The sequence below is a fragment of the Phyllobates terribilis genome, unplaced genomic scaffold, assembly GCF_046119375.1.
Source record: "Phyllobates terribilis strain yellow unplaced genomic scaffold, ASM4611937v1 Scaffold_119__1_contigs__length_5224398, whole genome shotgun sequence".
NCBI classification, from domain to species: Eukaryota; Metazoa; Chordata; class Amphibia; order Anura; family Dendrobatidae; genus Phyllobates; species Phyllobates terribilis.
Genome location: NW_027362879.1, coordinates 4,258,769 through 4,271,851, shown reverse-complemented (window position 1 = coordinate 4,271,851; position 13,083 = coordinate 4,258,769). Strand labels below are relative to the sequence as shown.

The window sequence follows — 13,083 nt, the reverse complement described above, 5'->3', positions numbered from 1 at the left end:
CTGAAGCGGACCCGTATGGACATTAATCTACGTATCCCTCCTATTTTATTGTTTTTTATGCATATAAGAATTGTTCTTGGGTACACACTTAATATATGTTTGCATGTGTAACTTTAGGTACATATTCTATATATATGTGTACAGTTATTATATTTCACATTGCACTTTATTTCTCATGCACCTTATTCATAGACAACTAATTCTGTCATAATATGTGCTTTTGTGTATATATGTACATTTGTATTCTATATAGAGACACAATTCTGAATGCATTTTATTTCTATAGGTATTTCATGTATGTACACTAATCATGTTTTCCATACATTTACACATTCACTCACAAAATTATAATCTTTCACATAACTTTAACACTTAACACTTTTTTGTTTTACGATGTGATTTATCCATATTTTTTATGTAATAATATTCACTTTATACACAACATATGTGTTATTGTATATGTGTATATGGGAATTCTTGTATTTATAATTGTTCATAACCTCTGTAAAACAATTGTTCTTAATTCAGTATGTCTCCATGTATATATTTGTTGGTTTATTTACCATCCTTTTTCTGACCCCGGACCTTTCTTTATATTATCTGCACATTCCTTGGACTGTGCGCATGAGTCTTTCGGACCCACTGGCGGTGTCACTTGCCGCATCTATCTGAGCCAGGAGCGGATCACGTGACTGGCTCCCGATCATGTGACTCATCATGTGGTCGTGAACACACGTCATCTACACCAGCCCCTTGGATGACTTGGCCTCGGGATTTTGGATTGGCTACATTAAACGCTCATGTTCCGGGTTCAATTTAATACATGGCCTTTTACTATTGGTGGTCCTGGCTGATATTTAACCCCTTTACAACCTATGATGTACAGGTACGTCATAGGTCGCTTCCCCCTTTTTAATGCAGACTCCGGTGCTGAGCCTGCATCTTTTCCCACACATGACCACTGATCTGATCAGCTGTCATGTGCCCCTAACAACCGTGGGTGGAATCGCGATTGGGTTTCTGATGTGTTCCCGTCTGGGGGCCTACTGCTTTAATTAAAATATTTCCCCCCTTCCCTGATGAAGGCTGTATGCCAATTGGCGGGTTGGGACCTGGCGCCATGTAAAGGGGTCTGAATACTTTCCCCACCCGTTGTATATATCAGCATTACCCACGGACACACTGTCGAATGTGATTGGGATATAGCACAACACATAAGTCAGTTTGTGGCAACCTCCCCCCTTTTTTTCCTTCTCACCAGCACTGGGATCATATCTCCGCGAGCGCATCACTTTAAAATAGACACTTTTTGATTATCCACTTTATTTTAACCCTTTTTATTTTTAATTTCAGCACAGTTAAACACATGTATTTCCTCTTCATTTTACAATAAATATGCAAGTATATAACTTGATACATGGTATTTTGACATGTGACTGTACATACCCCTCCCTCTGCTCTAAGCGTCTTTTTATAATTTTTCTCTATTGAAATCATGTACGTCTGTATTATCTTGTTAGTTATGTATGGCTGTACTGAAGAAGGAGCCAGTGGACTCTGAAACGCGTCGACAATAAACCTACAATTTTATCATACCACTAATTGTGTCATATTCCACTTCCAATCCTGCTACATAAATCTACCGTCTCATGGAAGCTGCTGCATCTGGTTTTCAGGCTCTATAACAGTTTTGTCTCCCACAGCCTCATAAGGTGAGTGGTTCTACCTTTAATTATCAACCTTTTAACGTGGATAAGAAGACCCTATAGCACTTTTACATATCTTTACAATTTGTCAATAACACATATAGTTTCTCCCTGTCTTAGTTATTTTTAATGGTCAACAAAATACGATTTTCCAGTAATTCATATTTCACACTCTAGGTATGATAATGGCTTCTCTGTGTGGGATTTTTGATGTTTAAAGGGATTGTCCACTACTTGGACAACCCCTTCTCATTCCTCATGCTTGGTTCTGTTAAAATAAAAACACCTAAACTAATCTCCCATGCCGCCACTGTTCCAGCGGCATCGGCAATTGCATTCCCGGGGCTCATGTGAGGTTGTTACGTCTTATGACCCCTGCGCCCAATCAGCGCTTGTGTCACTGTCCCCACCTTCGCACTAATCGAACATCCCGAGTAAGTCAGAAAGCAGCCGCAGCCCTGGCTTCCTGTTCATGTTCAATACATTCAAAGATGGGGAGAGTGAAGCTGATTGGGCACAGGGCTCGTGTGATGTAACAAGCCTATGTGAGTCCCGGGAACGTAAGTGCTGACACCGCTGGAACAGCAGAGGCATGGAACGGGAGATTGAGTGCTTTTATTTTTTTAAACTTAATTTGTTTTATTAAACAATTTTATAAACAATTACACATTGCATTTGGTAATAGAAAGCATCCAGAGATATCACATCAACACAGATTTACATCTCTTACATCGATGAGAACACATTAAAATTAACTGGTCGGATGGGTTATTGCATGCGTATAAATAATTTCTTTGTCCTGAGGATGTCGCATCTTTTGGATTTATATAAAAAGGAGAAAAAAAGGGTATTTACCTAATTAGGATACAATCCAAACTTTGAACCCTCAACCACAACTTATCAAACTTGTGCTGTCTTTATCCTTTCCATGCTCAGATTGACTCTCATCGTAATATATATGGATCTAAATGTCTGCCCCTATAAGCAAACTCTTTGTCACTTATAACTTGTGGTTTTCTATTTATTCTCACACCCCTTTCAAATTTACTCTCCCAGCTCAAACCCTTTGCCTAAGTAGATTCCGTAAGACATGAAGAATTCCAATAGTCCCATATTTTGGAAAATTTTAATGGACAACCTCTGTTTTGGTATACTATCTTTTCGAATGGGATGATGGAGATAACCAGTGCGATCCAAGATCGCAATGTTGGCTGTGTATTGCCCATCCATCTCAGTGACAACAATTTCCTGGCCAAAAATAAGGTTTCTCTAAAAAAAAATCTTAATATAATGATCCCAGCCATCATCCTCCATTACCCAAAAAGGCAAATCAGAGGATCACATGGAATGGGGATGGATACTAAGGAAGATAATAAAGAGGTTCCTGCCAGAAGGACCTAATAATGGAGCAGTCCCAAATTAAATGAACAAAGTCAGCATCTATGGTATGACATCGTAAACATTCTGAATTAGAGGAACGTCCCATTTGATATAGTCTGAGGGGTGTGAGGTATGACTGATGAATAATATATAGCTGAATCAGCTTATTATTGATGGAGGGGGAGACAAAGAACGGGGTCTCCAAAACTTCCTCCCATTCCTCCTCCCCCATATTCGGAATTAGAAGTCTCCACTTATTTTTTGTAAAGGGTTCCGATCTAAGCCTGTTGATAGCAAGTATGTATACAAGCTGGATATAAGACCTTGTGGACCTTGAGAATTAAGTATTCCTATTAAGGGAAATGAGGAAATAGTTTGATTTATTTCTAAATTTTGTAAGTGAGATCTGAGCCCAGTTCTAAGTTGATGGTACCTGAAGAATTGAGATCTTGGAATTTTGAATTTATTTTGCACCCGTTCAAATGACATCAGTATAGACCTTTCATAAATGTCTTTTAACAAATAGACCCCACTAGCTATCCAAAAGGGGGCAGATGGATGTTCCACTAATGTCGCAAAGCACGGATTCCCCCATATAGGTATTTCAGCTATAACATGTGTAAAGTCAATTCTTTTCTTTGCCTGTTTCCATACCGTTCTCGCCAATCTATGTAGGGGTAACAACTTAATGACAGTGGATTTATTAAATTCTAAAAAACCCAGTAAACAACCTGTGCCTAAAACGTGTGCCAAGTGGTTCTCAGAATTCGGTAACTGGGAGTCAGGCATCCAACTACGGATCGCTTTTACTTGACCTGCTAAATAATATAGATGGAAGTCAGGCAGAGCTGCTCCTCCCATAGCTTTAGGCCTTTGAAGGGTAGATAACCTGAGTTTAGGTCTGGAGTTCCCCCAAATAAATGTGGACATCAAAGAGTAAGGCTGCGTGCCCACAAAGCATTTTCCAAGCGTTTATGCTGCGGAATTTACGCAGCGTAAACTCTTGGGAAACGCTTGGTAATTCGTCCCCCATGGTCCCCAATGACAAGCCGCAATGTCAATGCCCATGCTGCGGATTTTTCCGCAGCATTTATGCTACGCTCAAAAATCCGCAGCATGTCCATTAATTTTGCGGACACACAGCATAATCGCCGCCATTGACTTGCATTGGACCGCTTTACAGCAGCATCACTGCATCTGCACAAGCGGATATCACACGGTTCAATGTGCGGATGGTACCCAGGTCTGGAGAAGATGAGACTCTCATCCAGACCTGGGTACCATAGAAACTGTAAAAAAAGAATTTAAAATAAAAAAGATTATAATTACCTTCCGATATCCTCCCGGTGTTTTCTCCCCTCCGTCTGGTCTGCTCTATGGGTCGCGGTGTTGAAGGACCTGCCATGACATCATTGAGTCATGTGAACTGTCACATGACTCAATGACGTCACCGCAGGTCCTAAAACAACACCGAGAGGACATCGGAAGGTAAGTATAATCTTTTTTTTTTATTATTTTTTACCCTTCTTATTCTTTTTTTTAAAACTATTACTTGGTCACACTATATAAATCCATGCCGGTTTCATGGATTTATATAGTGTGAACCAGTTGTCAAGCACTTTTCCAAGTGATGCTAAAATCGCTTGGAAAAGTGCTTGATTACCCGCATACAGAAATGCATGCAAAAAACGCTTGACAAACGCTTCTACCTGGCAGGAAAAATGCATGTAAAAACCGCATGCGTTTTTCCTGCCAGGGAGAAGCGGAAAAAATATGCAGCATTTCTGCATCGTGGGCACATAGCCTTAAGAGATGTGAAGAATTTTTTAGGGACCAGTACTGCACTATGTTGTAATATATAATTAAATTTAGGGAGTAAGGTCATCTTAATTAAGTTAATCCTTCCTGACACTGATAGCGGTAATCTCCCCCACAAGGAAAATTTACATTTAGCGTATTCTAATAAAGGGAGAGTATTACTCAAGAGGTCTCTCTATCTATTTCTAACAATCATAATTCCCAAGTATTTGAAACATGACACTACAGGTAAAGGAGATAACGCTTCCAAATCAGCATTCGGAGTGGGCGACAGAGACATAAGAGAAGACTTTTCCCAATTTATAAAGAGACCCAAATATTCACTAAATTTATCAATGGTAGATATAACACATGGAAGAGTATTTTTAACCTTGTCCATAAAAATGATCATGTCATCTGTATATAAACCAATTTTATCAGTTCGGTCTGCAATTGTAATTCAACTGATATCCTCAGATGATCGCATTCTTATTGCCAATGCTTCAGTTGCCAGAGCGAATAGAGCCAGAGACAAAAGGGCATCCCTGGCAAGTTCCTCTTTCCAATGAAAAAGATATGGAGGATATATTATTTATCACTATCTTAGCTTTGGGGGCCGCGTACAATATTTGAATCCAGGCCCGAAATTAAGGGCCAAAACCAAATTTCTCTAGGCAAGCAAATAAAAACGTCCGCTCCAGCGAGTCAAAAGCCTTGGCCGCATCCAATGAAGCCAAGGCCCAATCATTTTCCGGTATCAAAGAGCTATATTGAGCTATTGATTGTACCATTCTAATGTTAATTGAAGTATTTTTTCCTGGCATAAAGCCTGTTTGGTCCGGCTGGTCAACCGATAGTATCACCTTATTAAGTTTCATGGCTAGAATTTTTGTAAGAATTTTGTAATCCACGTTTAATAGTGAAATAGGGCGATATGATCCACACTCCAGAGGATCTTTCCCCTCCTTTTTTAGGACAATAATATTGTCATCATAAAAGGATTCAGGCAAGGAACCACTTTGCATCGTCTCTGAGAAAGTCTCTAAAAGGTGCGGCATCAAGACCTTTTGGTATCTATGGTAGAGTTCTAGTGGTAGGCCATCAGGGCCCGGAGCTTTACCCAAAGCCATATGGACCTCATCTGGAATACTGTGTACAGTTTTGGGCACCACATTTTAAAAAAGACATAGACAAACTGGAGCAAGTTCAGAGAAGAGCGACCAGAATGGTGACTGGTCTGCAAACCATGTCCTATGAGGAACGGTTGCAGGATTTGGGAATGTTTAGCTTGCAAAAAAGAAGACTGAGAGGAGACTTAATAGCTGTCTACAAAAATGTCAAGGGCTGTCACATTGTAGAAGGATCATCTTTATTCTCATTTGCACAAGGAAAGACTAGAAGCAATGGGATGAAACTAAATAGGAGGAGACACAGATTAGATATTAGAAAAAACTTTTTGACAGTTAGGGTGATTAATGAGTGGAACAGGCTGCCACGAGAGGTGGTGAGTTCCCCTTCAATGGACGTCTTCAAACAGAGGCTGGACAGACATCTGTCTGAGATGATCTAGTGAATCCTGCTTTGAGCAGGGGGTTGGACCAGATGACCCAGGAGGTCCCTTCCAACTCAACCATTCTATGATTCTATGATATCTGCCAGTGCTGCATTTATTTCCTCTAAAGTGATATCTGCATCTAAAAAGGATTGTTGTGTGACACTTAATTTGGGAAAATCAAGATCTGCCAAATAAGTGAGACATTCCAATTTATTATGGGCATTTTGGGATTTATATAATGATTTATAAAAGTTATGAAAATTACTTAGAATGTCTTCTGCCGCAGTAACTATATGGCCCCCTAATGTTCGAATCCTAAGAATAGCACTAGAGTTTGCGGACCATAAAGGCCAACAACTTACTTGATTGGTTCCCCAATTCAAAATATGATTGTCTAGTGAAGAATAGTTTACGTTTAGATTTAGTGTCAACGTTTTGTGTATCCAACCTATAGAAGTGTAGCCAGTTTACTCTATTCTCATCAGACGGGTCTGAAACATAAGTCTGTTCACCTTCCTTTAAGCTATGTTCAAACTCGGTATCAACCTGTGAAGTCATTCTCTTGATGTATTAAATAGTGGAGGAGAGGCATCCTCTAGGGTATGCCTTCAGTGTATCCCAAAAAATCTTAATGTTCCTTGGCAACGGATGTACTTCCACGAAACAGTCTATTTGATCCGGTATTCTATCATCAGGACCAATTAATTTTAACCAAAAGGGACTAAAGTTTCCATGTGGGTCTGTCTTTTACCTGGTCAAATTTTAAGCGTTAGTATCACCGGACTATGCTCTGAGATTCCTCTTACCCCATGCTCAATACTATGTACCCACGTTGCGGTATTACTAGAACTGAAAATATAATCTAACCGCGATAACGTAGATTTGGATGAGGAGTGACATGTGTATTCTTTAGTTCCGGGGTGATGTAATCTCCACAATTCTATCCAACCAATACTCTCCATATAGGTTGAAAACAAATTAGAAGATGGTGTTATTGTCGTTCTGGTGTTGTCACCAATACTCAATCTATCTAAATTTTCGTCCATAATCAGGTTGAAATCCCCCATACACAAGACCTGAGCATCCAGGTAGTTTAGTGCGAAGCTTACTGACTTTTGGACAATTATTAGATTAGCAGGAGGTGGGTTTTATATACATAGTATTACATACTCTCTGGAATCAATTATAGCATTTATAAAAACAAATCTTCCCTCTGAATCTCTGCGGGCCTCCCAACTAATGGCCTTATGGATTAAAAGCGAAACTCCTTTTGAATAGCTTGTATGGTAAGAGTGTATTGACCATTGCAGCCAGGGTTTATTTAGCCACCTAGCTGAATCTCTAGTGAGGTGTGTTTCGACCAAAGCCAGGATATGTGGCTGGTAATTTTTGATTTGCAAGAATACTTTAACCCTTTTCTTAGGGGATTTAAGACCTCTTATATTCCATGTCATACATTTCAGTTGCGATGCCATTTACCTAATATAAGAAGATGGGAATAAATATGAGGGATAGAAACAAAAGGCCATTACACTATTACTGCTCATATTCATTATTTCCCGTTTGACGTATCCAATAATTTCCACCCAATTTATATATTTATGGGGCTCACCAGGTTGATCTATCGCCCCTATAGGTCCCAACAAATTATATTGCATGGAGACCAAGCAAAAAGGATTGAGCACTTTGACAGCATTCAACTTGTAAACAACAACCCGAGACACAACCAAAACAAGAAGTAAACTTTTCTTATGACGCTTCCTTTCAGGGAATACCTTCACTGATCCCAGTGTGAGGTATTATGTTGTCTTTGACGATGCAAAGTCTGAACTCCCGCATATGTAAAAGGTGTATCAAATTACATCAAACCCAATATTCAATATAGGAACGGAGGCACAAAGGGTGTCGGTCACCCTTTTCCAGGCTCTGGGTGCAATTGGAGCCACTCCAACGCTTTCTCCGGGGTAGCAAAGAAAGTAGTAGAGTTTCCAGAAACAATTCGGAGATGAGCAGGATAAGCCATTGCATAGATAATCCCTTTGTCTTTAAGTTTCTTCTTTACATCCATAAATTGGGCTCTCTGTTTTTGTAGTTCCACAGAAAAATCAGGGAAAATAGAAATTGCAGAATTGTTGTATTTAATAGAGCCTTTTTGTCATGCTAAACTCAGGATGGTATCTCTGACCTTAGAATTCATCAGTCTAGCAAGAAGGGGTCTAGGAGGGGCCCCAGGAGGGGGGGGGGTTTGCTGGAACTCTGTGGGCCCTTTCCACAGCAAAGACCGGGGAGTATTCATCTCCTAGGGTAGATTTAAGCCAATTTTCCAAATAGATTTCAGGATGCTGACCCTCTGTTCGTTCTGGTAGGCCAATAATTCATATATTATTTCTTCGCATTTGATTTTCTAGGTCATCAGCTTTTTGGCGCCAGGTGTTATGGATCCCGCCACCTTGGTCAACTTATTAACAATAGGTGGCAGTTTATCTTCCAGTTCTGATACCCTTGTCTCAGCCTTAGTGACACGTTTCTTCATAGTTTGCATGTCTTGGCGGAGTAGGCCCACATCTGAAAGAACCTCCTCTATCTATCCGGTCACAGTTCTTGCAAGTGGATATAGCTTCTAAAAGTTGGTCAGCAACTTGCTTCAAAGTCATTTCTTCGTGTCACTCCCCCTCCTCCTCATCAGATACATGACTCTTACGTTGATCCGTTGTTTTATGTGACAAGGATGTTGGCCCCTTTCTCAATCGAGAATTTTCCTGGGGGTCCCCTCTGGCAAAGTCTTTCAATTTATTTTCTATACTAGAGTTTTTCCCTCGGCTCATTTTGTAACGTTATAGGCAGAATATATTGTATTATGTTTACTCCAATTGTATATTATGCAGATTTATTATGTAGAGGTCAGTGTCTGGACAATGCTGCCACCTGGTATCTTTACTGCAGCGGTGCCTCAGTAATATCTTTTATAAATTATATGCCAGTTTCAGTAGAAAACATATGTTATTTCCAATAATAAAAGTTGGAGGAAATAGTGGTTTCTGGTTGCTTTGTATATTGTTTCAGTCACTCTGTGTACCATATATGAATGCAAGGGACTAAATATAGGCCGAGAGTCTCATGCCCCAGGGCTTACACTTCCCCTTGCAGAGTTAGGATGTGGCTGCTGTGTTTCCCTCCTTCAGATATTCCAATGGCCCCTAGACAGGCCTCGGGACCGGGTTGTCCGGTACACTCACTGCTGCACCTCTCCAGAAGCCCGTCGCTCCTCAGGCCTTTCAGAGGGAGACCGACTGTCAGCATATATTTTCAGTGGCGCCTGTGAGCTGCGCCACGTGTAGAACCCTCAAGATGGCCGCCGCTCCTCAGAGAGTTTACTCTGCCGTGGTCCACAGAGCGCGATGGATCAGAGCCCTCTCCGTAGCAGTTCCTCAGAAGCCCAGCCGCTCCCCGCTTCTCCGGAGCTGTGCTGCAGGGCACATAAATGAAAATCAGGGTCTGGTGAGTATAGGATTATGAGCCGGATAGCGGGAGCTCAGATCTCCTGCGTCCTCTCAGCTCCTCAGCATCGCCATGCCCCGAGTGCTTTTATTTTTAACAAGGCCAAACACAAGAAATGACAAGCGGTTGTCCTAGTAGTGCACAACCTCTTTAACAAGAAAAAAATTTCAACTAAAACATTTCTAACATTCTGAACATGAAAAAGGCTTCTCCCCTTTGTGAGTTCTCTGATGTTTATTAAGAGTTGATTTCCGTGTAAAACATTTCCCACATTCTGAACAGGAAAAAGGCTTCTCCTGTGTGTGAGTTCTCTGGTGCTTAACCAAATCTGATTTCTGGTTAAAACATTTCCCACATTCTAAACAGGAAAAAGGCTTCTCCCCTGTGTGAATTCTCTGGTGCTTAACCAAAGCTGATTTCTGGTTAAAACATTTCTCACATTCTGAACATGAGAAAGGCTTCTCCCCTGTATGAGTTCTTTGGTGACTAACAAGATTCCATTTCAGGCTAAAACTTTTCCCACATTCGGAACAGGGAAAAGGCTTCTCCCCTGTGTGGCTTCTCTGGTGGATAACCAAATCTGATTTCTGGCTAAAACATTTCTCACATTCCAAACAGGAAAAAGGCTTCTCCCCTGTGTGAATTCTCTGGTGCTTAACAAAACTTGATTTCTGTGTGAAATATTTCCCACATTCTGAACAGGAAAATGGCTTCTCCCCTGTGTGAAGTCTCTGGTGACCATCAAGATTAGATTTCTGGTTAGAATATTTCCCACACTTGGAACAAGAAAATCTATTTTCTGCTGCGTGAATTTTTTGATATTTAAGAAAAGACTTTTCGAGGGAAAAACTATCTTCATATTCTGAAAGTGAAAATGGCTTCTTTGCATTAGGAGCAGTTTGTTGTTTAATGCTTATTTTGTGACTTTGACTTTCCTTAGTAGTCACTAATGAATCAGAAGACAGGACCTGTTTCAAAGGATCAGATGATAGCTCTTTGCTGTGAAGGGATGATGGTATATCTGGAGTAATGGCATTCATTTCAATTGTATCCTCTGGGATCTCAAGATCATCTGATTTAAAAATTGAAAATGTCAGCTGTCCCTCTGATCTCCTGGTACAGTCATCTGCCAAGAAGAAAACCAATTATTATTTTTGAATTATTTTTTTAATTTCTACTTAAACTGGAAAGTTATGTAAAATATTGAATTATTCACCAGGACAATAACATTTCACAGTCTAATAGAAAACCTCATAGGATGAACCAGTGGATCGTAGTGTTCAACTGTTTGTTAATTCCTCCTCCGAAATATGGAATAAAAAGCCACCAAACCATGTTATGTAGGCAAAAATAATACCAATAAAAACTTCTACTCATCTCACAAAAAACAAGCCCCCACTCAGGTCCATCATATATCAGTGGAAAAACAGGTTTCCACATTATTAGTGGCTCCAAGGCTCCTGAAAAGCAACATAGCTTCCATAAACTAATCCAGCAATATCCGCTCTCCCAAAGTTAAATCTCACCCTCACTTCTGAGCCTTGCAGTGTGCTCAGATCACATTTAGCCTCCATGTATTTGACATTACTATAGTGAGAAGACCCTACTTAATTTACGGAGTGTGTCTCCTGTAGCACAATCTGGGTACTATGTGTTTGGGAATAAAATGGCAAATGTGCAATTTTCACTCTCCAACATCCATTTCGTGATAATTTCTGGAAAGCGGCCGTGGAGTCAAAATAGTCACTACTCCCATAGATGAATTCACTGTGTCCCATATCCTCTGGAATCTGCTCCTGCGATGTGTGCTTCTGTCACCAGGCGCCGCCTTATTCATTCTGCAGGCGGCGCTGGTGATGGAGGAGATGTCAGAACCAGAAGCCCTGGATGGTGCAGCCTCTGTCCAGCCACTAAGATTAGGGTGCCTGGAACCAGTAGTACCATCCAGTCTGGCAGTATGGGTGTGTGTACTGTCCAGCTGGAGTAATCTGCTCCCTACTCCAGCCAAATGGAGAGCACCACACCCTACTAAAGGTGGAAGCATATTGCCGGGAGCTGCCAGATACAGCCTTGTTCTCCTCTGGTTCAGTCCTCTGTGCTCAGCTCCCAGCTTGTGTATTTGTTTCCTGTTGTGACCTCGGCCCGTTTACTGACTACTCTTGTATCTTCTGATTTTGTATTTTTTCTGCCCTCCTGGTTCTGACCCGGCTGCCTGACTGTTCTTGTTCTGATCTCACACCACTGAACAGCAAGTAACACCGTGGCCCAAGCTTAGGGGTCTCTGTGTAAGTCCAGATCCATGTAGAGGGGTTAAAGGGTGATGAGCAAGGCAATCCCTGGGATCTGGAAAATAGAGTAGATAGTGACAAGCCTGTTCGTGGTGGCCATCTTTTGAGCTGCCAGGTGACTATGAACAGCGCCTCCAATACATTGTGTCTGCCAACTATTTCAGCAAGATCTGCATTCAGATAACTAAATGGCGCTCCTTCCCTTCTTAACCTGCCATGTGCCCAGACAGTAGTGTATAACCATATATAGGGGATTGTTGGATTCAAGAGAAGTTGGAAAATAATTTGTAAGGTCCATTTGTTTCAGATTATCATTTGTGAAGTTATCACCTCATAAAAGAGACACAAGTCAGATCTGAAAAATGGGCTGATGAGGAACACAAAACTGGCTGTGGGAAGTGGTTAAATCTGAGTATTTTGGGCACTAACTGCTGTAGTCAAAAACTGAGTATAGTCAATAACACATCTACTGAAATGATCAAACTCAACAGTCTTTATCAGTAAAAAATGAGTAACTAGTGGAGAAACCTCTCTGGGGTAATTAGAGTATGGGGCTCAGTGGCTCTTGGCAATCTAAACTATCATAAGGGCCAATATTTTCTGTCAGTTGAGATTGAAGAAGAAATATTAGAATTTTAAAGAGAACTTTTTATAATAGTGCAGAGATGAGGGGTCTTAAATTTAGATTTTGAGCATTTGGAAGAGGCAATAGAGACCAGACCTTCTTTTAAATACCAAAAGGGAGTTACAGACTCACAAAAGGGAGGGCGGTCGATCCCACCACAATCAACCTATCATACAGAATAAACCTGTAAAAAAGACATTTTTTTATTATATGTTACATCCTCAACAACAACGT

General features: G+C 40.7%; 1 protein-coding gene across 1 annotated transcript in view; it reads right to left on the bottom strand.

Annotated features, from left to right (window-relative positions):
* The window catches only part of LOC141201586 (uncharacterized), a 33,502-nt gene that overhangs the window by 18,424 nt on the left and 1,995 nt on the right, over window positions 1-13,083 (bottom strand). Inside the window, exon 6 of the mRNA XM_073663580.1 lies at window positions 10,124-11,062. Within this exon, the coding sequence (XP_073519681.1) occupies window positions 10,124-11,062 (939 nt within the window). The remainder of the gene's footprint in view (window positions 1-10,123; window positions 11,063-13,083) is intronic.